The following is a 25,140-nucleotide window of genomic DNA, read 5'->3' as shown; positions in this document are numbered from 1 at the left end:
ATTAATTACAGGGAGTACTTCGCGTGACTGATTTCACACACATGCGCATTGACGCTCACCCTATATGTATGTTTCTATGATTAATGTGTGCTTTTGCTATTTCTCTTAATTGTACACTTGGGAGAAGGATTAGGGTTTAATGTGCGTTCGGCGAATTAAAGACTACACCTACTCGAGTTATTCTGAGCTTCCAAGCAGTATGCAGCGCACGCTCTGCACGTCCAGAAAAACTGCTTCGTCAGCTTGCTCCGCCGAGTCGCTGTGTAATGAACATAAGGCATTGTTTACCGCGATGTTTGAGAGCATAGTGGATTCTCTTGTGGCAGTCATCGTAACAGTAGATATCCCCGCAGGCTGTATCAGTGGTGCTTGTGCAGAGGGCGCCATGAGGTGTGATTGCGTAATGCGTGTCACAGCCGTTATCCGCGCTGCACACGGCCACTGAGTGAGTAGCAAACAGGCAGTAGTGGCGACAGTCTACAGCGACTAAAGTCCTGCCACCTGACGACATGTCTTCCGCAATGCGCCGCGGTCTCACGAGAGGTAAGTATATAATGTGACCTGTTGATCTCGAGTACCTCAAATAACTTTCTGTCCAGAACCACAATATAAAAAAATGTATCAAACGAATGTTATTTCCGTATTTTACCGACTATAAGACGCACTTCTTTTTCGAGAAATTGCCTCCAAAATTCACGTATGTCTTATACTCGAAATTAATATGAAAATGTCCAGTGTTTGATTTAAAATTTTTGCCTGTTTTAAAAATGGCCACAAGTTCGTTGCCGCGGGAAATCTATCTCACCGTGGCAACATTGCATGTAGTTGGCAGCAACAGTGCACCCCGAAGCGACGAACATGAGTTGCGGGGATTCACAGCAGTGCATCCCTTCACCCCCCACCCCACCCCACCGCCACAAACCCAGAACACTGTCTGCATCATTGCAATCTACGGTGCCAGTGAACTTAAATTGAAAATAATTTGTGTTATCTGTAACAGTACAATATCTTTGTTAGTAGCTAGTTTCGTAGGTATTCATATATGCCGGCTGTAAATTGAAAATAATAGCATACACAAAACATGGAAACAGAGCAACTGAGCGGCATTTCGGCCCCCCAGCAGCAGAAAAAACCATTCGCGGTTTAGCGGGCTGGTAAAGAAGAAATGAAAAAAATTTGGAAGACTAAATTTGTAGACAGAGGACTGGCGTACTGAAACGGGTTCATCGTCACCGTCAGAATGGCACTAGAAGCAATACTAAATTGATTCAAATACCCGCTCGTAAGTAAGCACTACAGTGGAACTTAACAGACTTTAAATGCAGAGTTGCTTGGTTCTACAGGTTTATGAAGCGTCGTGGACTCAGCACGCGATCCAAAACCAAGTATCCCAAAAATTGCCACAAGATTGTGAAGAGAAAATATTATCTTACCGTCGCTTTATTATTCAACAACGAAAGAAAACCAGTGCGGAACTAAGCCTAATAGCGATCATGGGCGAAGCTCGTCTGACATTAGATTGCCGTAACAGAGCTGTTCCCATGAAGAGAGCTAAAATGTAACTATACAAAGAAGTGGACATGAAAAAATGCACTACGCTGTTGTCCTTTCATGTTGTGCTGACGGTTCTAAACTTTCTCCAGTGACCATTTTTCAAGCGCAAAACAATACCAGAACCTCCTGAAATAACGTCAGGTGGTGTTGTTCACGTACATGAAAAGGGCTGGAAGGACGAGATTGGTATGAAATTGTGGATAACAGAGTTCCCTCCTTCTGGTAGATCAGTTTAGTAGTCATTTGAAAAATTCTGCGAAAGAGAAATTGAGTTTGCTGTTATTCTGGGAGGATTTACTTCACAATTGGAACCTCTTGAAGCCTCTGTAAATAAACCATTTGAAGTGTATATGAGAGAGGAATGGAACAAATGGATGATGGAAGAAACCCAACAACGGACGGAGCTCTAAAACAACCAACAGTCAAAAAAGTGTCAGTGAGAAAAGTCGTGCTCTAGAGTGAGAGAAAAAATTGATAAATCTTTCAAGAAGCGCGTCATAAGTAACGCTCTCGGTGTCAATGAAGACCAAGCTATGTATGAAGAGAACAACGATGACACGAAGAGGAAGAAGAAGAAAAAGAAATTTCGTATGATGATTTTCAGGGATTTTAAAGGGCTGTTCGGTTTTAAAACATTATTTTTTAATAACTTGTTTAAAAATTAAGGTCCGTCTTATAGACCGTAGCGTCTTACAGTCCGTAAAATACGGTAGTTACCAGGTTATAAACAAACTTGATTGCTTTTCTTAGAACTTTGTTCTTTACGAAGACCTGAATAACAGTACGTCATTTCTTAAATATTAACTCAATTTTTTTAATTCGCCAATCCTCTTTCTCTTCTCAAGGCCCGTTAAAAAACGTATCACAGTGTGCCGTTCACGTAAACATTTACATCTAAATGATTACGCTGCAATTCACATTTAAGTTCTTGGCAGAGGGTTCATCGAACCACAATCATACTATCTATCTACCATTCCACTCCCGAACAGCGCGCGGGAAAAACGAGCACCTAAACCTTTCTGTTCGAGCTCTGCTTTCTCTTATTTTATTTTGATGACCATTCCTACCAATGTAGGTTGGGCTCAACAAAATATTTTCGCATTCGGAAGAGAAAGTTGGTGACTGAAATTTCGTAAACAGATCTCGCCGCGACGAAAAACGTCTTTGCTTTAATGACTTTCATCCCAACTCGCGTATCATATCTGCCACACTCTCTCCCCTATTACGTGATAATACAAAACGAGCTGCCCTATTTTGCACCCTTTCGATGTCGTCCGTCAATCCCACCTGTTAAGGATCCCACACCGCACAGCAATATTCTAACAGAGGACGAACGAGTGTAGTGTAAGCTGTCTCTTTAGTGGACTTGTTGCATCTTCTAAGTGTCCTGCCAATGAAACGCAACCTTTGGCTCGCCTTCCCCACAATATTATCTATGTGGTCTTTCCAACCGAAGTTGATCGTAATTTTAACACCCAGCTACTTATTTGAATTGACTGCCTTGAGAATTGTACTATTTATCGAGTAATCGAATTCCAACGGACTTCTTTTGGAACTCATGTGGATCACCTCACACTTTTTGTTATTTAGCGTCAACTGCCACCTGCCACACCATACAGCAATCTTTACTAAATCGCTTTGCAATTGTTGTTGTTGGTTGTTTTTGGGGAAGGAGACCAGACAGCGAGGTCATCGGTCTTATCGGATTAGGGAAGGACAGGGAAGGAAGTCGGGCCGTGCCCTTTGAAAGGAACCATCCCGGCATTTGCCTGGAGCGATTTAGGGAAATCACGGAAAACCTCAATCAGAATGGCCGGACGCGGGATTGAACCGTCGTCCTCCTGAATGCGAGTCCAGTGTCTAACCACTGCGCCACCTCGCTCGGTCTTTGCAATTGATACTGGTCTTCGGATGACCTTTAGCATCATTTGCGAACACCCTAATAGAACTGCTCTGATTGTCACCTAGGTAATTTACATAGATCAGGAACAGCAGAGGTCCCAGGACTCTTCCCTGGGGTGTCACCCAGGTCATTTACATAGATCAGGAACAGCAGAGGTCCCAGGACGCTTCCCTGGGGAACACCTGATATCACTTCAATTTTACTCGATGATTTGCCGTATATTACTACGAACTGCGACCTTCCTGACAGGAAATCACGAATCCAGTCGCACAACTGAAACGATAGCCCATAGGCCCGCAGCTTGATTAGAAGTCGCTTGTGAGGAACGGTGTCAAAAGCTTTCCGGAAATCTAGAAGTACGGAATCAACTTAAGATCCCCTGTCGATAGCGTTATTAAAAACGTAACTCGACGACTTCGACTCTCCTATAGTACACACAGTGCAAATACCTGGGATAACGAACGTTGTTCGTCCAATAGCTGGAATTGGCTGCAAACAAATGTGAACACAAGAAAATTGCCCCCTGAGCAGTCAACTGTCTTAGATTGAAGGTTTGTTGAGTACAATGTATATCAATGAAAAGAAGGTAGAAATGCTACTGATCTATGGAGAATGTAACTTAGGAGAACAGTAATGACAAGGATGTAGTTTCCTTGTGTTTCCATTTGTTTACTGCCAAGTCTAGCAAGTGTACGTCTTACGTTACTCCGGGTACGTGCACTGTCTCCAAGTACAGGAGAATTAAAGTCAATTTTGTGTTACGTTTTTAATAACTTAATTTAAAATCACGTTTGCAGGGCCCATAAGCTGTTGGAAGACCGTAATCAAGTTTTTATTGCTTGAATAAATGGAAGGCAATTAAATAAAAGACACAGTAAATCTACAGATAACAGCGGTAACAAGAAAACGGAACTCAGTGGAATAAAAGACCGTGTGTACGGCAAAAAGAGCCAAAGATAAAAAAAATCACCGGACGCACTAAAACATTATCTACTTGCACACAGGCAGGCAAAGATAATGAGCGCAACAATCCGAAACTAGCAGCCACGAGATAAACTGTTGATTTCACGAAGCGTACCTGGTCGCGTTGTTTTCTATTTTTATCATCTTTATATTTCTAAGCATGGCTCGCTAAAGTGACCATTAAGCGTCTCTGAACTTTAAAAAAGGGATCTGGATTTGATACCTTTTACTATCAAAAGGGTGTCCCAGAAAGAATGATACTTTTGAGTGCATAATAATATACAAATTTGTTGATAGAATTATGTAAATTACCTATTTTTACATTTACGTTACCTGTGAACGTGTATGATATATGTTACTACGCAAGTTTCTTCCACAACTCTACAGGCACACTCTCGTCCTTTCGATGAAATTTTCCTTAACATTTCAGCATAGGGCTACTTGCACCTCTGGTTCCGAAATTGCCCGCTGAATCTCAGCCATAAGCTCTGGAATTTGGTCGTCATTTGTTGACGTAAACACGAGTTTTCAAATACCCCCACAGAAACAAATCACATGGTGTCAGATCACAAGATCTCTGTCACTACGTTTACATGCGGCAGATTTTCCGAAAGACGAAAACCGAATTTCGGAAACCGTCTTCACTATCGCGTTTACATGTTAAGGTCCGAAGCTAGCCCAGTTAAATATGACGCCTGGATAACAGCTATTGCAGTATATGATTTAGTCAGCACAATCGCTATTTCTCTTGAGTTAGACGAGGTGTCAATGGCTTCGGTCTAATTTTCTACTCATTCTTCACTGTGCGAAAAGCTACTTAGTTCGTATTAGCCGAAATTTTTTAAAAACAATACGAAACTTAACAGCCAAAGCACGTTTCAGAACCGATTGTGTTTACTTGGGAGTGAAAATCGATTGTGGAACTGGGAAACGAGCAAAGAGAAGAAGATGTTCACAATTGCTTGTGAAGTGTTTACATGTCCACCCAAAAGCGGTATTGGGAAATCGGTTTACGAAATCCGGTTTAGGGTGCCCCATGTAAACGGGGCAACTGATCAATATTCACGTCACCGTTGCAAGAATAGCAGATGTTGGGGACTGATGCATTCCTCTCACGAAGAGGAGCATGTTTCTGCTAATAGTGTTTGCTGTACTCGTATCTTCCACCAGTTTGGAGATGCCATATTGACTTGCGTGTTATGGCAGTATAAGACCTCAACGTGTCCTGGTATGCTGTTTGAAAGCAATGGCGCGTTGAACATTTATCACAAAGATGTCACTTTTATAATTAAATGTCAGTTAATGGCACATCAACGATATAAGCCTTCAAGAGATACTATAACAGCTGATAGATATAATCACATGTCTTTTCTGTAGCGTAGCGGATAAAGACATGAAATACAGAGTCGAAGAATGTTTTTTTTATTTATTGTCCGATAGAAAATTTATTTTACAATAGCAGTCTGATATTTGCCTACTAAACACTGTGGGGATCAAAACCCTTGAGAGACTTGGACCCTGGAGATTCCCCCCACCCTCGCCTCTTCTCGTCAGTGTGGGACTAGTCTTCAGACATGAATCACTGAATCACCGTCTCGCATGGCCGGAGTTCAGAGAGACCATCACCAGACAGTTATATAGCATAAGGAGTGTTCAGATGGAACGGTACGAAACGTCGTGACTATCAAACTGGTTGAAATATGCATATTCCGCTTTGGAATAACATAACGAGACATACATGCAGTGGAACCATGCGTCGTCACCACACTCTAACAAATTTAAAGCTCTGCACTCAACAGGCAAGATGCTGCTCACCGTCTTCTTCAAGTGCGAAGTCTGATACTTACTGAATTCCTCGAGTACGGTAAAACCATCAACAGCGACATGTACTGTGACACACTCCGTAGCCTATGCAAGTCCATCAAGAGCAAACGGACAGGGCTGTTCGCGCAGGGAGTGATTCTGTTCAACGATAACGCTCGTCGCACTTCTCCAAGGCCACACAAAGTGTAATGGTCAAGTTCATGTGGGAACAGGTTGGATATCCGCCCTATAGCCTGGACATGCCGCCCTGCGACTTCCATGTGTTTGGTCCACGAAAGAAACATCTCAAAGTGAAGTGCTTCAACTCAGACGACGAATTGAAGGAACAAGGGAGGGCTGGCTCCTGTCACGGTCACAGGAATTCTAGGAACAGGGAATCCTTGTTGTGTTCGGCCTCTGGTGCTCGCTTTGGATTAAAGATTTCAATTGTACCCAGAGTGTTCTTTCGTACGTTTCCTTCCGAACACTCCTCATACGTCGTCCAGTTAGCAGAAACTTTTGTAAGAGGCTGATTCAAAAAGAAACAGCAAATTATTTTTTGCGAAGTATATTTCACTTATAGAAACAAACAAGACGTCATGTTTCAACATAGCAACCCTCCTTTTCGATACATTTCTCATACCGTTGTACCAACTTTTCTGTTCCATTCGAATAAAATACACTACAGGTTATTAAAATTGCTACACCACGAAGATGACGTACTACAGACGTGAAATTTAACCGACAGGAAGAAGATGCTCTGATATGCAAATGATTAGCTTTTCAGAGCATTCACACAAGGTTGGCGCCGGTGGAGACACCTACAGCATGCTGACATGAGGAAAGTTTCCAACCGATTTCTCATACACAAACAGCAGTTGACAGGCGTTGCCTGGTGAAACGTTGTTGTCATGCCTTGCGTAAGGAGGAGAAATGCGCACCATCACGTTTCCGACTTTGATAAAGGTAGGATTGTAGCCTATCGATCCGCATGGCTGTAACGGATCGTCTCGAACTCTCGATCCCTGACATAACAGACGGGGACGTTTGCAAGACAACAACCATCTGCACTAACAGTTTGACGACGTTTGCAGCAGCATGGACTATCAGCTCGGAGACCATGGCTGCGGTTACCCTTGACGTATCACAGACAGGAGCGCCTGCGATGCTGTACTCAAGGACGAACCTGGGTGATCGAATGGCAAAACGTCATTTTTTCGGATGAATCCAGGTTCTGTTTACAGCATCACGATGGTCGCATCCGTGTTTGGCGACAGCGTGGCGAACGCACATTGGAAGCATGTATTCGTCATAGCCATACTGGCGTATCACCCAGTGTGATGGTATGGGGTGCCATTGGTTACACGTCTCGATCACCCCTTGTTCGCATTGACAGCACTTTGAACAGTAGACGTTACATTTCAGATGTGTTACGACCTGTGGCTCTACACTTCATTCGATCACTGTGAAACCCTACATTTCAGCAGGATAGTGCACGACCGCAAGTTGCAGGTCCTGTACGGTCCTTTCTGGACTGCTGCCCTGGACTGCACATTCTCCAGATCTCTCATCAATTGAAAATGTCTGGTCAATGGTGACCGAGCAACTGGCTCGTCACAATACGCCAGTCACTACTCGTGATGAACTGTGTTATCGTATTGAAGCTGCATTGGCAGTTGTACCTGTACACGCCATCCAAGCTCTGTTTGACTCGAAGCCCAGGCGTATCAAGGCCATTATTACGGCCAGAGGTGGTTGTTCTGGGTACTGATGTCTCAGGAGCTATGCACCCAAATTGCGTGAAAATGTAATCACATGTCAGTTCTAGTATAATACATTTGTCCAATGAATACCCGTTTATAATCTGCATTTCTTCTTGGTGTAGTAATTTTAATGGCCAGTAGTGTATTTTCGGTTGTGCCTCCAAGCAAGATTGCACCACTTCGTGAACCTCTTCATCAGTTTCAAATCGTCAGAGCGTCTTTCAGGAATCCAAACACAGGGTAACCCGAAAGAGCGAGACCAGGGCTGTGTGGGGGATGCATTACGACCTGAAATCTCATTCTCCGAATGACGGAAAGCACTGCAGCGGCGGCGTGGGGGCCCGCGTTGTCGTGAAGGAGAAGAACGACTCTAGGCAGAAGTACTCTACAAGGGCTCCGTATTGCTGGCTTCAGCTCATTCTCCAACATGGCGCTGTAGCGGGCACTGTTCACTGTTTCACTCCCTTGCTGATAATACTTTAAAATCGCTACATTCATACCGCAGAAAAAGGTGAATAAGACCTTCCCAGCAGAGGGCCGAAACTCCAACTTTTTCTTGGCTGGAGAAGATGTGTGTCGCCATTCTGAATGCTGTCTTGTGCTTTCCGGTTCATAGTGACGCACCCATGTTTCGTCTTTTGTGGCGATACGTACCAGAAAGTCGTGTCCTTCAACGTTATATCGCAACAGAAACGATGTGGCAGTCTGAACACGCATCATCTCGTGTTCACAAGTGAGCATCTTAGGCACCCATCACGCACACAAAAAAACGGTAATTGAGAACTTCATTAATAATGGTATGAGCAGATCTGACACTGATACTCAGTTCCCTGGCTAAAGCTTCTACAGTAATACGCCGGTTCTCACGAATCATTGTGTCAGCGCGCCCCACGTTCTCGTCAGTAACGGGCGTGCTGGGACGACAGAACGTTTCTCATCTGTGACTGACGTACATCCACTTTTAAAGACGTCTACCCAGTCGTACACTCTTCTCTCACTAATGCAGCTGTCTCCATACCTCTCCAACATCCTTCTACTGATTTGTAGACGTTTCACGTCCTCCGACCAAGCTTGTCATGCCAAATGTCGGCATATGCCAGAACTTTCTCAAAGCATGTATCTTCACTTCCTGGCTGTTTCAAATGTCTGCCTTGTTGATTGCATTTAATACTGACAGTCTGCTGTTACTATTTGAATTGCCCTCATGTAAGCAGAGTACATCGCGTGATTCAATTCGTGCACAGTAAGCAGTGCTGGTTTTCCGAGGCTAGCGTCGCTGTTTTGTTAACCATTCTCTGGCCCTGTGTCCTTTCCATGACGAGCAATGCAACCACTGTGACAGATTAGCTAACATGGCTAATATTTGTCACAGCACAGCTTGGCGGTTGTCGCCGCTACATCCAACTCACACTCGCCAGTGGCCCTATTCTGTATCGGTCATACCGATCGGTGCGGTAGGTTTGCATCAGTAGTGACATCATTTTCGGTTCATTAGCCAAAGTTGCCATTCTGTGAGCTTCTGCGATCTATTACCGATAGGTCCACCCGCCGATTTTCCGATAACTGTACTGAGAGGTTTTTAGGTTTCGGTATGGCCAGTCGTTCAGTTCGGTGTGATTTGTTTACAGCTAGAATTTGATATTTTAGAAATACTAAGTGCTTTCAGTTTCGCATGTAGCGATCATGTTTTACTGAAGAATCACCAGAATGCATCTGAGTGGAAACTGAGTTCATAACAGACTATTTTCCTTTGTTAAAAATATGGTTTGTAGTGTTATTACTGTGAATGATTACAACATTAAAAAAAAAAAATTCGGTCGATATTCTCACAAAATGCCAGCTATTTTTATGTAATTAAGAGTTTAAAAATCAATAAATTTCAAGATGTCAACTCTGCTTATGTGTATGACATGAGTGTTAGCTGAAATTACTAGTGACTTTGCATACTTTTTCCTGCAAATGGTTTAGTTATCAATTATCGAAACGCGTTTACTATTTTTGAGTAACAATGGAAAGGAATTTTGTGAAGCTTGCTGAGTGGACGTCTTCCAAAATGTTATGCATTTACGGCTTACGCCGCATCTTTCGGCAACGAAGTAAACCTGCATTCCTCTCTAATAAAATCAGCAGAAATAGAGCGCTTGCTGTGTATTAGTTGTCGCGGCCAAGTGGTTAAGGCGAGACGCTGTACTGCTAAAGGTCGAAAATTAGCATCCCGCTGGGTATAAACGTTTTTTGCTCTTCGATTTCGTGACTTGCGCATGTTTAAGAAATGAAAGATGAAATTGCTACACATAAAATTGCTGTGCGTGAAACAACCGACAGCGACATTTATATTTTTCTTCTCACAAATAATTCACCATTTTTTTCCAAATACGTAGCGATTTTCGAGTGCATGGTTAGACGGTAACTTAAGGGCATAACTTAAATTGCTGCAAATGGAACGAACAGCAATCAGCTTTACGAGTATATTCTTGCTTGTCACGAGTGTTTATCTGCGATTGAATCCTTAACAACAAGAGACAGAGATGAAAGACCCCCTCCATAATATTTTAATACTATACTACCATATATGAAACATTTTGATTCATCAGGTACATGTTACAAATTACGGTTAACTCCAATAGATGCACTCCCCTCCCGCTCTAGAAAATGCGTTTCTTTTAAAATTTTGTTTTTGAGACCCAAATCATTGACATATCATATAGGGAAGTAGGCTACTTCATCATTTTGGTTCTCTAGGACCGAGTTATAACCACATTCTATGCACCTTCTTAATCTTTGTCACACTCTTAAACAATTTTTTGTGTGTTTTTATAGATGTATTTGTGCAGTGTGATACTTCACACCATTCTAAACTCGTATTCCGAAACGCAAAATCCGAAAAAAGATGTCAGTGTGAATGAGAATAAAATGACATAACATGGCATTTATGACAATTTCCAGAACACAGTCAAATACCCTATCGTCATTATGCACGCATGGAAACACATAGTCAGCGAAAGATGAGCACTACTACCTACACTAAACACATTTCGGTTCTGCGAAGAATAGCGAGCCTGTGTCGGTAGCTAGCCACTTCGGCTTCATGGTGCTGTGCGCGTTGCAGTGCACGTCACAGATTACAGCTGCTTGCTTTTGATTGGTTGGCGCGAGAAGAACTGAGAACAGTGCCTTGATACGTTACAACAATGCGGCATCGCTTCAGAAAGACTCACGGAGTAGAGATGGGCAAACTGAAACACGTAACTGTTTCGAAACAAATGAAACAGTACAATGTAATGTTTCGATACGCTGTTTCGAAACAGTGAAACAGTTTGCGTTTTGTAATCTAATAAACCTACACATTTTATCATCTTGAATGTCTGCTATATAAGTATGCCCATTTCAACACAAATGAGGTGCGAGAGCGATAATCATGTCGCAGAAAGCATGAAAAAATGGTTCAAATGGCTCTGAGCACTATGGGACTCAACTGCCGTTGTCATTAGTCCTCTAGAAGTTATAACTACTTAAACCTAACTAACCTAAGGACATCACACACATCCATGCACCAGGCAGGATTCGAACCTGCGACAGTAGCAGCAGCGCGGCTCCGGACTGGAGCGCCTAGAACCGCACGACCACCGCGGCCGGCGCAGAAAGTATGAAACTATCACTTAGGCGTCTTGGCAATTTCGTATTTCCTGCAGCAAATGCGCTGCTTTCGTGTCGTGTGACTTTCATACTTTTCAATTGGCTGAGGACAGCCATAGCTGAAGACAGAAGAACCACCACGAACGGAACTGGAGGTGGGAGCAAACTGCAGAAACAACGGATATGCTACTGGGATTCCCACATTCCGTTAGTATGGGTAATGTACCCATCCTGCTAATTTAAATGCACACAACGCGAATCACTGTGGATAATAGGCACAGTCACTAGAGACTCACAAATAACAGCAATTAATCCGAATTAATAACAAAATATAACAGAAAAATTTTTGTCTCTCAAGGTGTTTCGAACCGTTACTATAAATTCGCCATACTTCCCAGCCCTTCCCGTTCACCATTACACAATCAGTGATATGTCAAACACAATTACACCTACATCAAATTTATGTATATGTCTAGTAACTGACATTGCGCCTTTTTTTATTCAAAATGTTGTAGGCTTACTTGCGTTTCTTAATATGATTACTCTAGATGAAAAGAGAACCGTATGTTATAAAAAAAAGTGTAATTTAATCGAATGATTTTCACATATTTATTATTTTGAATGTGAATAGTATGCGTTGTTTTATTGTTTGGTTTATAAAGCAGATATTACACCATTTCGCAATAGGACAGTCAGCTAGAAACGAAGCTTTATTTTCGCATATCTTAAGCTTCATGCTATCGCTTGTCAAAAAGATTTCGACACTCTGGAAAGTGTTTCATGAAGTGTTATGTTGTGTTTCAGTACCTGTGCCGAGCCCGAATCTCGTACGACACAGAGCGGAATGAAACATCACTGTTTCGATACAATTAGTCCGTTCCATACACAGGTGGACTGAAACAGCATTATTTTGAAACAACGATACAGTTTCTGTGTCTGTCTCGAGGTCGAATCTAGTGCGGTTATCCGAGACAGGGGCGGAATGAAACACCACTGTTTCGAAACAGTGAACCACAGCCGTTCCGAAACACTGAAACAGTTCCACGTATCGATACACTGTATCGTACATAGAAACAGTGGCCAAGTCTATCACGGAGTAACGTGGAGGCTCTCCTCCGAAAACAAGGCCGTTCGGTGCGCTCGCCTACTCATCAGATCGGCAGAGCGGCCTGAAGATACAGAATAGGACCCCAGGAACAGCACTGAACACTGCGGCGTAAACACGTCAACAAGCTGTTCACGCAGCTAGACCTGTTCACAGAAGGACCTAAGCAGATCCTCCTCCAGTTTGCCATTAGAAGGACTCCATTTTTAATTTCATCTCAATATGGGTACAGTTGTATCATTAATTAACTAGCCTGCATGCGAAAAATTGGTTTCACCACCCATCACACACAGTGTACAACGACTCCACTGTCATACTGAGCAAAATGTTCCTGTCTGGAGTGATTGCAGATTGGTCGCAATATGCAAAAAAGTCTCATGTACATTCTCCTCAGTTGTCGCTTCTGCCCAAACACAGGCCATTATTGGCTTAAAATTGATCCAAGCCTTCCACTTACAGACGATTACCAAGACTGTAAGACATGACTTGCTCACATCAAGTAAATTTAATTGCACAGAATTGCATTCACTTGAATGTGACCACTCCCTATGTTCATCGTCAATTTGCAATAACCACTCGCAAATAGCAAACGGCAGCACTAGCAGTGGAGGATATATAAAGTGTCCTGGTGGACATGCTGGTACCAGTGCAGTCCTTTTTGTAATTCAAACGTGGAGTGGTTTATCTGACGTTCAATAGGGGAAGATAATTGGGTATTGAACCAAGGGTGGAAGCATTTCCAAAACGGTTAATTTTGTAAACTGTTGGAGTGCCACTGTCGTTAAAGCACACTGTGCTTGCCAAAAAGGCGTTGTCCAAAACCGGTTCTGAGGTAACTGTTGGACACCACAGGCCATAGATTACAGCGGCGGACCACAGCTGTGGAGATGTGTACAGTACAGATGGGGGATCCGCTACTGGACTGTTTCATAGAGTTGAATCTTTCAAAGGAGTGAACAATCAGTGATTCAGAAAAAAAGAATGGTAGCTCCAAACGTTTCCCACAGCAGAGAGAGAGAGAGAGAGAGAGAGAGAGAGAGACTGAGCATATCAGCAGGGCCTCTGCTGGTCAGAGCACACTGCACGCCACACAACATAGCCAGCGCCGGCCTCTGCCCTGCTTCTACCTTGGCTGCCTGCATTGTGCAGTGCCCCATTGGATTTTGTGTTTCACATATGCCGTGCCATCTCTGTGCTTCCTCTGCCGCGTGCAGTGTCTGGCACAGTTTAACTTAGCATCGCACTCCGTCAGCGATCGTTTCAGTCGCACGTCCTGCTCTCTGGGCAGTTGATGCGAGCAACAGGACAGAGAGCCTCCTAGCGGAGAACATAAGAACTATTTGCAACAACCTGCTCGCAGAGAACGGACGATTAGCCTCGGAGCGGGTGACTGGTGGCCGTTTACCGCTCCCCCCACCCCCGGAACTCGCCCGCTCAACGCTCATCCCACTGTTCTGGACTCTAGCCAGAGCGTTGAGCAAAGCAACTCAGGTGTCACTCTGGTCTCTGCGGTCTTAGCTCATGCAGTAATTCAGCTCGCGGCTCGACCTGCTTGACTCAGCGCCTCTGCATCGGAGTTCGTCTCTACTGGATATTGTTCTTCGTAGTAATATCGCGATGTATATTACATTATTATGTTATGTATACATCATTTGTTTTTATTATATTTTTATTTGTTTAAACCAGATTAGGTTCCTGACGACTCCTCTTAGTATAGGATTTTTATTATGGACACTCGAATTTACACTTTAATTACGAGCAAACCGATAAACGTATCGCAAAATGTGATACACCAATATTTTCCTTGTTTTATTCTGCGTAAGGCTATATGCGGCACTTTAGTCTTACCGTCAAATTTATATATATTTTTTTCTTATTCTGGTACGGATTTTGCGATTTTAGGCGTCTTTGGAAGGAAACGTCCACTTTAAAAATATATGGCTTGCGATGTATTTGTACGAGGTTAATGAAATTTTAATACATTATAGCCAAATATATTGTTAATGTAAATCTCAAGTTATAACATTTTCCGATTATCCAAAAAACCACGATAGTGCAAGATAAATCAATAATCAAAAACTTTGTCATATCGTGGAAATTTCAATAAACAATACAAAATTCTTACTCATTATCTGTGTTACTTCAAAATAGGATCAAATAAGATCAAAATACAAGTATAGTACTGGAATAATCCAAGTTTAAAGGGCAATGTGCCTTCCATTTATGTTCTATTGTGGATGAATCGTTGAGTCATGAAAAAGAGCTAGTTCATTTCAGGGAGTGAACAGTTCTGATCCGATCTCTGAAAAGAACAGTTCTGCCCATCTCTAGTGTACAGGCAAATAGACGTGCAACTGATGGGCAACTGTCTGCGCGATGAACCAAGGGGCTACCAACAGTGTCTCTTCAACAACCATTCAGCGAATTTTGCTGTGTATGGGCCTCTGCAGCAGGCGTCTGGTTTGTGCACCCATGCTGATAACTGTTCGTTGGTGACGCAGGCTTGAATTTGCACGCCAATACTGCAGCTGGACGTTCACTGAATTGACCTTTCAGGTGAGTCACGTTTTATGCTCCATCTGACAGATGGCCTTTGGTAAATACAGCGTGAAGCGTCTGAAAGCAAACACTCAGCAACACTTGTCAAAAGGGTCCAGGCTGAAGGATGGTCGTTATGGTCTGGGGTTATCGTCATTCTAGAAGGCACAATGGACCAACACAAATTTGCATCTGTTCTTCGGGACCCTGTCCACCTCTATATATGCAGTCCGTTTTTCTTCAGCCAAATGGCATCTTCCATCAGGACAATTGAATTTGCCACATATCTCACAGTCTTTCGAAGAGCACCAGGATTAGTTTACAATAGCCCTTGGTTACCAAAATCCCTGCATTTAAATCCAGTTGAGAATCTGTGGGACCACTTTGATCGAGCTGTTCATGCCATGGCCGGCCCCTTGTGACCGAGCGATTCTTGGCGCTTCAGTCCAGAACCGCATTGTTGCTATGGTCGCAGGTTAGAATCCTGCCTCGGTCATGGATGTGTGTGATGTTCTTAGGTTTTAGTAGTTCTAAGTCTAGGGGACTGATGACCTCAGATGTTAAGTCCCATAGTGCTCAGAGCCATTTGAACCATTATTTTGTCCATGCCGTGGATCCTCAACTGAGAAAGCTGCTGCAGCTGGCAACAAAACTGGAGTCAGTATGGCTCTACATCGCTGTCGGTTCCTCCCAAATCATCACTGATATCTTCCTGCAAGTCCGCAGCTCGCGGTAGCGTTCTCGCTTCCTGAGCCCGGGGTCCCGGGTTCGATTCCCGGCGGGGTCAGGGATTTTCACCTGCCCCGAGATGACTGGACGTTGTTGTGTCGTCATCATCATGATCATCATTCATCCCCAGTACGGTTGAGGGGGGGGGGGGGGGAGGCAACGGCAAACCACCTCTATTAGGACATCGCCTAGTACGGCGGTGCGGATCTCCCGCGTCTTTCTCCTACGCTCTGTCAGGAAACATGGGATTTCATTTCCAATTCCAATCTTCCTACACGTCTTGCAGTGACCTGCGCTGCAAAAGTAGTTGCTTTGAAGTTGTCGCCGCCATGTTAGATGTTTCAAAACATTAACAGACTACTGTTTATAATTGCTTCTTGTTATTAATTTCTGTCGTCTGTACGCTCAAGAGTGGTTTTAAACAGTAAATGGTACAATACTTTCGTGAATCATACAGTGTCGAGAGGGCATTTTTCACACGATTTTCTGGTCTTGCATGCATTTTTAATCCAGCAATGCACGCATTTAGCCTCAGTAATGTAACTTTTTTTTTGGTTACATGTTTCTAATAACTAGGAAGAGAAACATGTGGTATGAAAAGCCTGCTTTCGTAATCCACTATTTATCTTAATAAGGGCTAACGAAACTGAAGTTCGGTCTACGTCCGCCTCCCGAAAATGTCGAGAACGTACTGTGCTACGTTTATTCAGTTACCAATCTTTCTAAAATTCTTGTATTATAAAAGGAAATACTACTTGAACAGGTCCACTTAGGAATGAAATGTGATTCCTTTACATTTGAGCCTATAATCAGAACGATTAGTGCACCTGTAAACGACGCAAGCTGGCATTCTTTTATCAAAATATTCCCACCAAAAGCTAATGATTGGGGCAACTGACATGGCGGACGTCGTCTTCAAAATTGTGACATTATGTCAACTCCCTCTAATATTCCTCCGTGGACGGAACTCCATTATCGTTCCATCTCTGGAAAGAGAAACATCGCGCAAGACAAAATTAATCAACGAATTAAAAAGAGAAGACGACAGCTCCGTGACAACCCAAGCTGAAATAAAGGCCTATGCAACGGAATATTGCCAGGCCGGTGTGGCCGAGAGGTTCTAGGCTCTTCAGTCTGGAACCGCGCGACCTCTACGGTCGCAGGTTAGAATCCTGCCTTGGGCATGGATGTGTGTGATGTCCTTAGGTTAGTTAGGTTTATGTAGTTCTAAGTTCTAGGGGACTGATGACCTCAGATGTTAAGTCCCATAGTGCTCAAAGCCATTTGAACCATTTTAACGGAATATTATAAACAACTGTAATGGATGGAGCCCAAAGATAATGAAGCAACAACTACCATACAAACTATCTTTCAGGGATGCTAGATGAGCAGACATAATGTCTATAATGAGCGAAGTAACCACAGAATAGTTTCGGGCTCCACTGAGGGAGATGCAAGTTGATAAATCTCCGACAGTGACAAAGAGTGCCAGCTGAATTTCGTGAGCTTTTTATGCATATGCAATGAAATTGTAAAAGAAAACCAATTACCGGCAGGTTTCAGTAAGAGCCTAACATTACTGATTTCAAAAAAATACCCCCGTGAACATTTAAATAAATTTTGTCTCATCTCCCTCCTGAACTCGTACTAAAAGTTTGTGGCTCCATTATAGCAGCTATAAGAAAAAAGAAATGGCCTGCACGATATCATACATAACAGTCAGACTACAGCAGTACCAGGACGAACAAGCTTTAAAAGTCTGGCTTATTAGAGATACGTCATATCATGCACAATATCACCACCAAGGGTAGCCAGTTCAGTTTTAGATCAATAAAAGGCCTTCGACAGGATGAACTATCTCGGATTCGGTGAAACTTTATAATCGCTCAGTTCTAACATTATCATCAACGGACAATTTACTCGACAAATACTTACTGAGAAGTCGGATCGACAGGGAAGCCCAATATTAGTGTCGCTCTTCCTTATATCACCTGAGCCGGAACTAGTCACCATTACGAGTTACAAACTTCAAGGATTAAAACTGTGCTGAAGCATAATAAAATGAAGCATATGCAGACGACTGGGGTGTCGTTGTACAATCGAAGCAGGATCTATGGGAAGCCTACAGTAGCATACATAAATATGAAAATCGTCTATCCCTAAACTAAACCCCAGGAAAATTAACCTAATGACGATTGGGAGGTGATTCAGAACATTCAGACAATGCGAGAACATCACACTGCTACGACAGCGATAAGTAGTCGTCTGCTAAAAACAATTGTGGACAACTGGAAAAAACTTTTGGCCATGACGAGAGGCTCTCAGTAACACAACAAAGTCAGAGTACAGAATTTGACACAGAGGGACATTCTCAACACCAAATACTCTCAAAAACATGGTGTGTTGGACAAATATTTCCTGTGAAAGGAAGTGTATCGAAGAAAATAATGGCTGTGATAGTCCGGTATATTTGGAGGGGTGAAATCTTCAAGGTGGTGACAAATGTTATAACCCTCCCACCAGATAAAGAGATCCTTGGGCTAAAGGAAGCCCACAAAAATGAAAGGAGCTTTTGATATGGAGAACAGTGCATCTGCGCCACAAATGCGTGCATGCGTCGCCGAGTGCGGCTACAATGATAATACCCAAGTACCAATACATGTGGGGGAAATACACCACATCGGGGAGTTACTCCTGGAAACAAGCTACCTTCGGGCAGATAGAAGCATATTGTGCGAGACTGAACCACCGCCTGAGTTTACCGGTTAATGAGCAACAAGTGTCAGGCATATGGTAGTAAAGTATCTCTCTAAGGACTGGAAAGTAACCTGGAAGAACGTCCATAACAAAGTGCTAGAAACCGACATAATATCAGCCTGGTATAAGATAGTTAATGGAACTACACCAAGGAAAGCCATGTATGGAAGTGAAACATGGACGATAAATAGTTTGGATGAAAAGAGAATAGAAGCTTTTGAAATGTGGTGCTACAGAAGAATGCTGAAGATTAGATGGGTAGATCACATAACTAATGAGGAAGTATTGAATAGCATTGGGGAGAAGAGAAGTTTGTGGCAAAACATGACTAGGAGAAGGGATCGGCTGGTAGGACATGTTCTGAGTCATCAAGGGATCACCAATTTAGTATTGGAGGGCAGCGGTGAAGGGTAAAAATCGTAGAGGGAGACCAAGAGATGAATACACTAAGCAGATTCAGAAGGATGTAGGTTGCAGTAGGTACAGGGAGATGAAGAAGCTTGCACAGGATAGAGTAGCATGGAGAGCTGCATCAAACCAGTCTCAGGACTGAAGACCACAACAACAACAACAACAACAACAACAACAGCAACTAAGGAAAGAAAAACACCACGAAATACGTTTGTCGGAAACTTCCAAATCTTATCGACACCCTTCCACACAGATACGTCTGTGATGTGATATGGCAGTGGTATAGAAGGAATCTGGCTTTGATTTGCAAAACATCTCACTAACCTCGGCGCTATAACGAGACGGAAATCACACTTCCGCAACTAACAAAAGTAGCTGAACAGCATCGATAGGATATACTCAGCGTTATTTAACCAGCGACAGTAAAAAAACTATCATATCCAGGCTATAGAGTATACATCGCAACCCAGGTACAGCCACTAACGAAAAACGCTAAATATGAGCAAAACTATAACTCAACTTGAAACTACTGAAAATATGACGTAGGAAAAAAAAAAGAAGAGACAGAAGTAAGAATGCAGCTATTTCAGTATGCCGGTAGGACGTTTAACCCATTCTACCTTCTACCAATGTGCCCTTCATAGACTGTTTAGAAACATGGTCATTTCTGATTGGCTGTTGCTTGTGGCTTCCTCCAATTAATATGGTGTTCTTGCCCTTGCTAATAGATATATCTACCAAGACAGGCTGTATGGGAATGCAAATAAAGCACCAGAAATGGACGTCATGGCTGTGCCTGGCCACTTCTCTAAATTAATGTATTTTATTGCAATTCCAATGGTATTGATATTTTTGAGCAGCCACTCATAGAAATTGGGATGAGGGCAAGTGACCATGTTTCTAAACAGTCTACGCAGAGGACATTGATAGAAGGTAGATTGGGTTTAACGAGCCATCGACATCGAGGTCATTAGACACGAAGCACAAGCTCGGATTGTGTAAGATTAGTGAAGGAAATCCGCTGTGCCCTTTCAAAGGAACCAACCCGGCATTTGCCTGGAACGATTTAGGGAATTTACGGACAACCTGAATGTGGATGGCCGGACGAAGTCCAGTTTCCTAGCGGCAACACTTTGGAAGCGTCTGCTCCGCATAACCGTATCAGAGTACAGAGAGCTGAATTACTATGTCATTTGACGGTGCATTGTTGCCAGAAACTTCCACCAATTAACGTGGTTTGTTGTAGCATTGCTCCCTTTCAAATTTCGAGGATGATACTCCACTTTATCAGTGGGTTGTGCAGCTTTTATTATTATTATTATTATTATTATTATTATTATTATTATTTGACTCCCCTGGCAGCGTGCGTACGGTACTGTGGCGCGGGGATTTCATTGGATACTAGGTCTGCACACATATAGCTGTAAACAAACAAAAAGTAGCTATGTAACTTCATTTTTTTGTTAATAATTAAAATTTTGATTACCCTTCATACAGATCTACAGTTACCATTTTCAAGATATGTTGAGATTTTTAAATTGTTATAATTTTTAAATGTATATTTTGACTTTTAACAAAATTGTGTATTTTGCGACTGACCATAATAACTCGACAGGCAATAAGGAGATGGAAAAAGATTTGATTATCAGTTGTACTCCAAATGCTTCTTCGTAACTGGTCAAGAAATGGAGACTGAGAGCCTTAGTGTCTATTCACACAATTAAGTTTAGATTGGCGCAGAATAGCACTCAAGTCCTCATTCTCCAATTTTAGCTCATGTTGTGAAAATTTAAGTAAAACTGTAGTATTTTACACGCAGTTAAGGATATTTAACAAAGACTGGAATCAACCTTTCCTTGCGTTGAATGCTAAGGAGAATACGAAAGAGCTCATATTCCACAACGTAGAACTAAGAAAAATTGCTGAGCTGGATGACAGTGCATTCTGCCGCAGCTTGCTAATCACATATTATCAAATAACGAGGTGTGTAATAATATTAAGTGGCTCTCAAGCACATGTGTGTATTATCCCATTGTCTTGACTGCTTGTTTCATTTCTTTATTTGTCGTATAGTAGCTTGTGTCTGACAAGATAAGAAGAAATGCATGATCATTACAACAAACAACGTAACTTCCGAGCTACAGATTATCAGCTAATCTACTACGTATCTGAAGGAGTTTTAATTACAGTATACATTCCGTTGTGGAATTCATTGTAAAAGCATTACAATCCAGAAAGAATAGTACTGTCCATTACTGAAATACAAGAAGATAAAAAGAAGCTTCTTAACTTCTAACTAAAACTGAGTCTAGCTCAAAATCATTCAAGACGTACCTGTGTTATAATGAAGTACTATGAAAAATACACTGACAGAAAAAAATCACAGCACCGAAAAATAGTTATGTAGAGTAATGAGATTTCCGAAATACACTTGTCTAGGTAACATATTTATGTGACTAACATTGCAAGATCACAGGTTAATGTAAGTGCGAGATAAGCCAAAGTAAATGTGACATGCTGGTACATTAATAAACGATGTGACTGCCACACTGTTGAACGCAAGCAAGCAGACGTACATGTATTGTGTTGTACAGGTGCCGAATGCCAGTTGTATGATGGTGTTCCGTGCCTGTAGCACTTCACAGGAACGCTTAATCCTGTCCATGGATGACACTGGAGTTGTCGCCCGACAATGTCCTATGCGTGCCCATTTAGAGACAGATCTGCTGATTGAGCAGGCCGAGGAAACATGTCGACACTCTACCGAGCATGTTGGGTTTCAACAGCGGTATGTGGTTGAACGTTATCCTGTTGGAAACACCCCCTGGAAAACTGTTTTATGAGCGGCAGCACAACAGGTCCAATCAGCAGATTAACACACAATTTTGCAGTCAGGGTGCGTGGGATAGCCACGAGAGTGCTCTTGCTGCCGTATGAAATCGCACCCCAGACCATAACTCCAGGCGTGGGTCCAGCATGTCTAGCACACAGACAGGTTGGTTGCAAGTCCTCAACTGGCCTCCTCATAACCAACACACGGCCGTCACCGGCACGGAGGCAGAACCAGCCTCCATCAGGAAACACAACACACCTCCACCCTACCCTCCAGTGAGCTTCCGCTTCACACCACCGAAGTTCCAAATGGCGGCAGTTTAGAGTCGGTGGAAAGCATGATACAGGCCGTCTGGCTCGGAGCTGTCATTGAAGTAACCGATTTGTAACACTTCGTTGGGTCACTGTGGTGCCATCGGCTAATCAAATTGCTGGTGCAGGTGCAGTACGATGCTCCCGAGCCATACGCCGAACACGATGGTCTCCCCTCTTGGTAGTGCCAGCTGACCGTCTGGAGCTCGATCTTCTTGCTACTGTACATTCTCGTGACCACCACTGCAAGCAGTCATGTACAGTGGCTACATTCCTGCCAAGTCTTTCTGCAATATCGCAAAAGGAACGTCCACCGGCGGTGTTGATAATAGCGACTTTCTCGGCTTAAAGGCACTCTCGACTAACACCAACTCACCACGTCCAGCTTCATAGGTAACTGAAGCTCACGACCGTTTCAGCGTGTATTTAAGGCAAACCTCATTTGCATTCTCATAGTGTCGCTACATTACGGAACGATTGACAGGAATGGGGGAAAGAAATACAGTAGAAGAAGAATGGATAGCGTTGACGAATGAAATAGTGAAGGCAGCAGAGGATTAAGTAGGTAAAAAGACGAGGGCTAGTAGAAATCCTTGCGTAGCTGAAGACATATTGAATTTAATTGATGAAAGGAGAAAATATAAAAATGCAGTAAATGAAGCAGGCAAAAAGGAATACAGACGTCTCAAAAATGAGATCGACAGGAACTGCAAAATGGCTAAGCAGGGATGGCTAGAGGACAAATGTAAGGATGTAGAGGCATCTCTCAGTAGGGGTAAGATAGATACTGCCTACAGGAAAATTAAAGAGACTTTTGGAGAAAAGAAAACCACTTGTATGAATATCAAGAGCTCAGCTGTAAACCCAGTTCTCAGCAAAGAAGAGAAAGCAGAAAGGCGGAAGGAGTATATAGAGGGTCCGTACAGGGCGTGATGTACTTGAAGACAATATTATGGAAACTGAAGAAGATGTAGATGAAGATGAAATGGGAGATATACTACTGCGTGAAGGGTTTGAAAGAGCACTGAAACACCTGAGCCGAAACAAGGCCCTGGGAGTAGACAACATTTCATTAGAACTACTGATAGCCTTGGGAGAGCAAGTCCTGATAAAACTCTACCATCTGGTGAGCAAGATGTATGAGACAGGTGAAATACCCTCAGACTTCAAGAAGAATATAATAATTCCAATCCCAAAGAAAGCAGATGTTGACAGATGTGAAAATTACCGAACTATCAGTTTAATAAGTCACGGCTGCATAATACTAACACGAATTCTTTACAGACGAACGGAAAAACTGATAGAAGCTGACCTCGGGGAAGATCAGTTTGGATTCCATAGAAATGTTGGAACACTTGAGGCAATACTGACCCTACGACGTGTCTTAGAAACAGATTAAGGAAAGGCAAACCTATGTTTTTGGCATTTGTAGACTTAGAGAAAGCTTTTGACAATGTTGACTGCAATACTCTCTTTCAAATTCTGAAGATGGCAGGGCTAAAATACAGGGAACGAAAGGCTATTTAGAATTTGTACAGAAACCAGATGGTAGTTATAAGAGTCGATGGGCATGAAAGGGAAGCAGCGGTTGGGAAGGGTGCGAGATAAGGTTGTAGCCTCTCCCCGATGTTATTCAATCTGTATATTGAGCAAGCAGTAAAGGAAACAAAAGAAAAATTTGGAGTAGGAATTAAAATCCATGGAGAAGAAATGAAAACTTTGAGGTTCGCCGATGACATTGTAATTCTGTCAGAGACAGCAAAGGACTTGGAAGAGCAGTTGAACGGAATGGACAGTGTGTTGAAAGGATGATATAAGATGATCATCAACAAAAGCAAAACGAGGATAATGGAACATAGTCGAATTAAATCGGGTGATGCTGAGGGTATTAAATTAGGAAATGAAACACTTAAATAGTAAATGAGTTTTGCTATATGGGGAGCAAAATAACTGATGATGGTCGCAGTAGAGAGGATATAATATGTAGAGTGGCAATGGCAAGGAAAGCGTTTCTGAAGAAGAGGAATTTGTGGCACACCTTGACTAGAAGAAGGGATCGGTTGGTAGGACATGTTCTGGGGTATCAAGGAATCGCCAATTTAGTATTGGAGGGCAGCATGGAGGGTAAAAATCGTAGAGGGAGATCAAGAGATGAATACGGTAAGCAGATTCAGAAGGATGCAGGTTACAGTAGGTACTGGGAGATGAAGAAGCTTGCACAGGATAGAGTTGCATGGAGAGCTGCATCAAACCAGTCTCAGGACTGAAGACCACAACAACAACAGTGCCGCTACTGTTAGGCGAATGGTGCGAAATCTGAATAGACATCATCTTTCAGATGTTGAGATACTTCTACCAACTTTCGTTTAGGTCGCACTGCTTCTCCTTGAAGTTGTGATGTTTTCGCATCGGAGTAGTTTTACATTCTGGTGCAAAATTCTGTAACAGGCTGCCAGTAAACTTCAAAAACCATTTTTTTTTTCAAATCAGCAGATGTAAACAATGTAAATTGGTACCTAGTCGGACACTGTATAATGCATCAGAATATTTGTCCTCAGATAAGCAAATTCTGTTTAACTGTAATGTTGGTACTAAACAGATGTCGATGCAGGCTGCTGATAGTGGAAAGAAACATAAATGCTTTGTTGAATAACGTGACAAAATTAGCAGCTGAATACAGTAAAACTCATTTTTAAAGTATGTCTAAGAACCCAAATATTTTTCCTCAAATGGAATATTTGCCAAAGTATACAGAAGATATGATCCAGAGTCTTAATTCAAGTATGTGTGGGAACGTGTTAGTGGCGAGTGAGCAAAACAACATGCAGAATCAT

The 25,140-nt window shown here is 42.6% G+C and overlaps 1 protein-coding gene across 1 annotated transcript in view; it reads left to right on the top strand.

The window, feature by feature from the left end:
- Positions 1–361: 361 nt before the first annotated feature.
- The window catches only part of LOC126354727 (alanine--glyoxylate aminotransferase 2, mitochondrial-like), a 197,789-nt gene continuing 173,010 nt past the window's right edge, over positions 362–25,140 (top strand). The window contains exon 1 of the mRNA XM_050004584.1: positions 362–543. Within this exon, the coding sequence (XP_049860541.1) occupies positions 510–543 (34 nt within the window). The 5' untranslated portion in view covers positions 362–509. The remainder of the gene's footprint in view (positions 544–25,140) is intronic.

This window comes from Schistocerca gregaria, chromosome 3 (genome assembly GCF_023897955.1).
Source record: "Schistocerca gregaria isolate iqSchGreg1 chromosome 3, iqSchGreg1.2, whole genome shotgun sequence".
Taxonomy (NCBI): Eukaryota; Metazoa; Arthropoda; class Insecta; order Orthoptera; family Acrididae; genus Schistocerca; species Schistocerca gregaria.
Note: the sequence above shows the minus strand (reverse complement) of the source record. Positions and strands in the feature narration are given on the sequence as shown.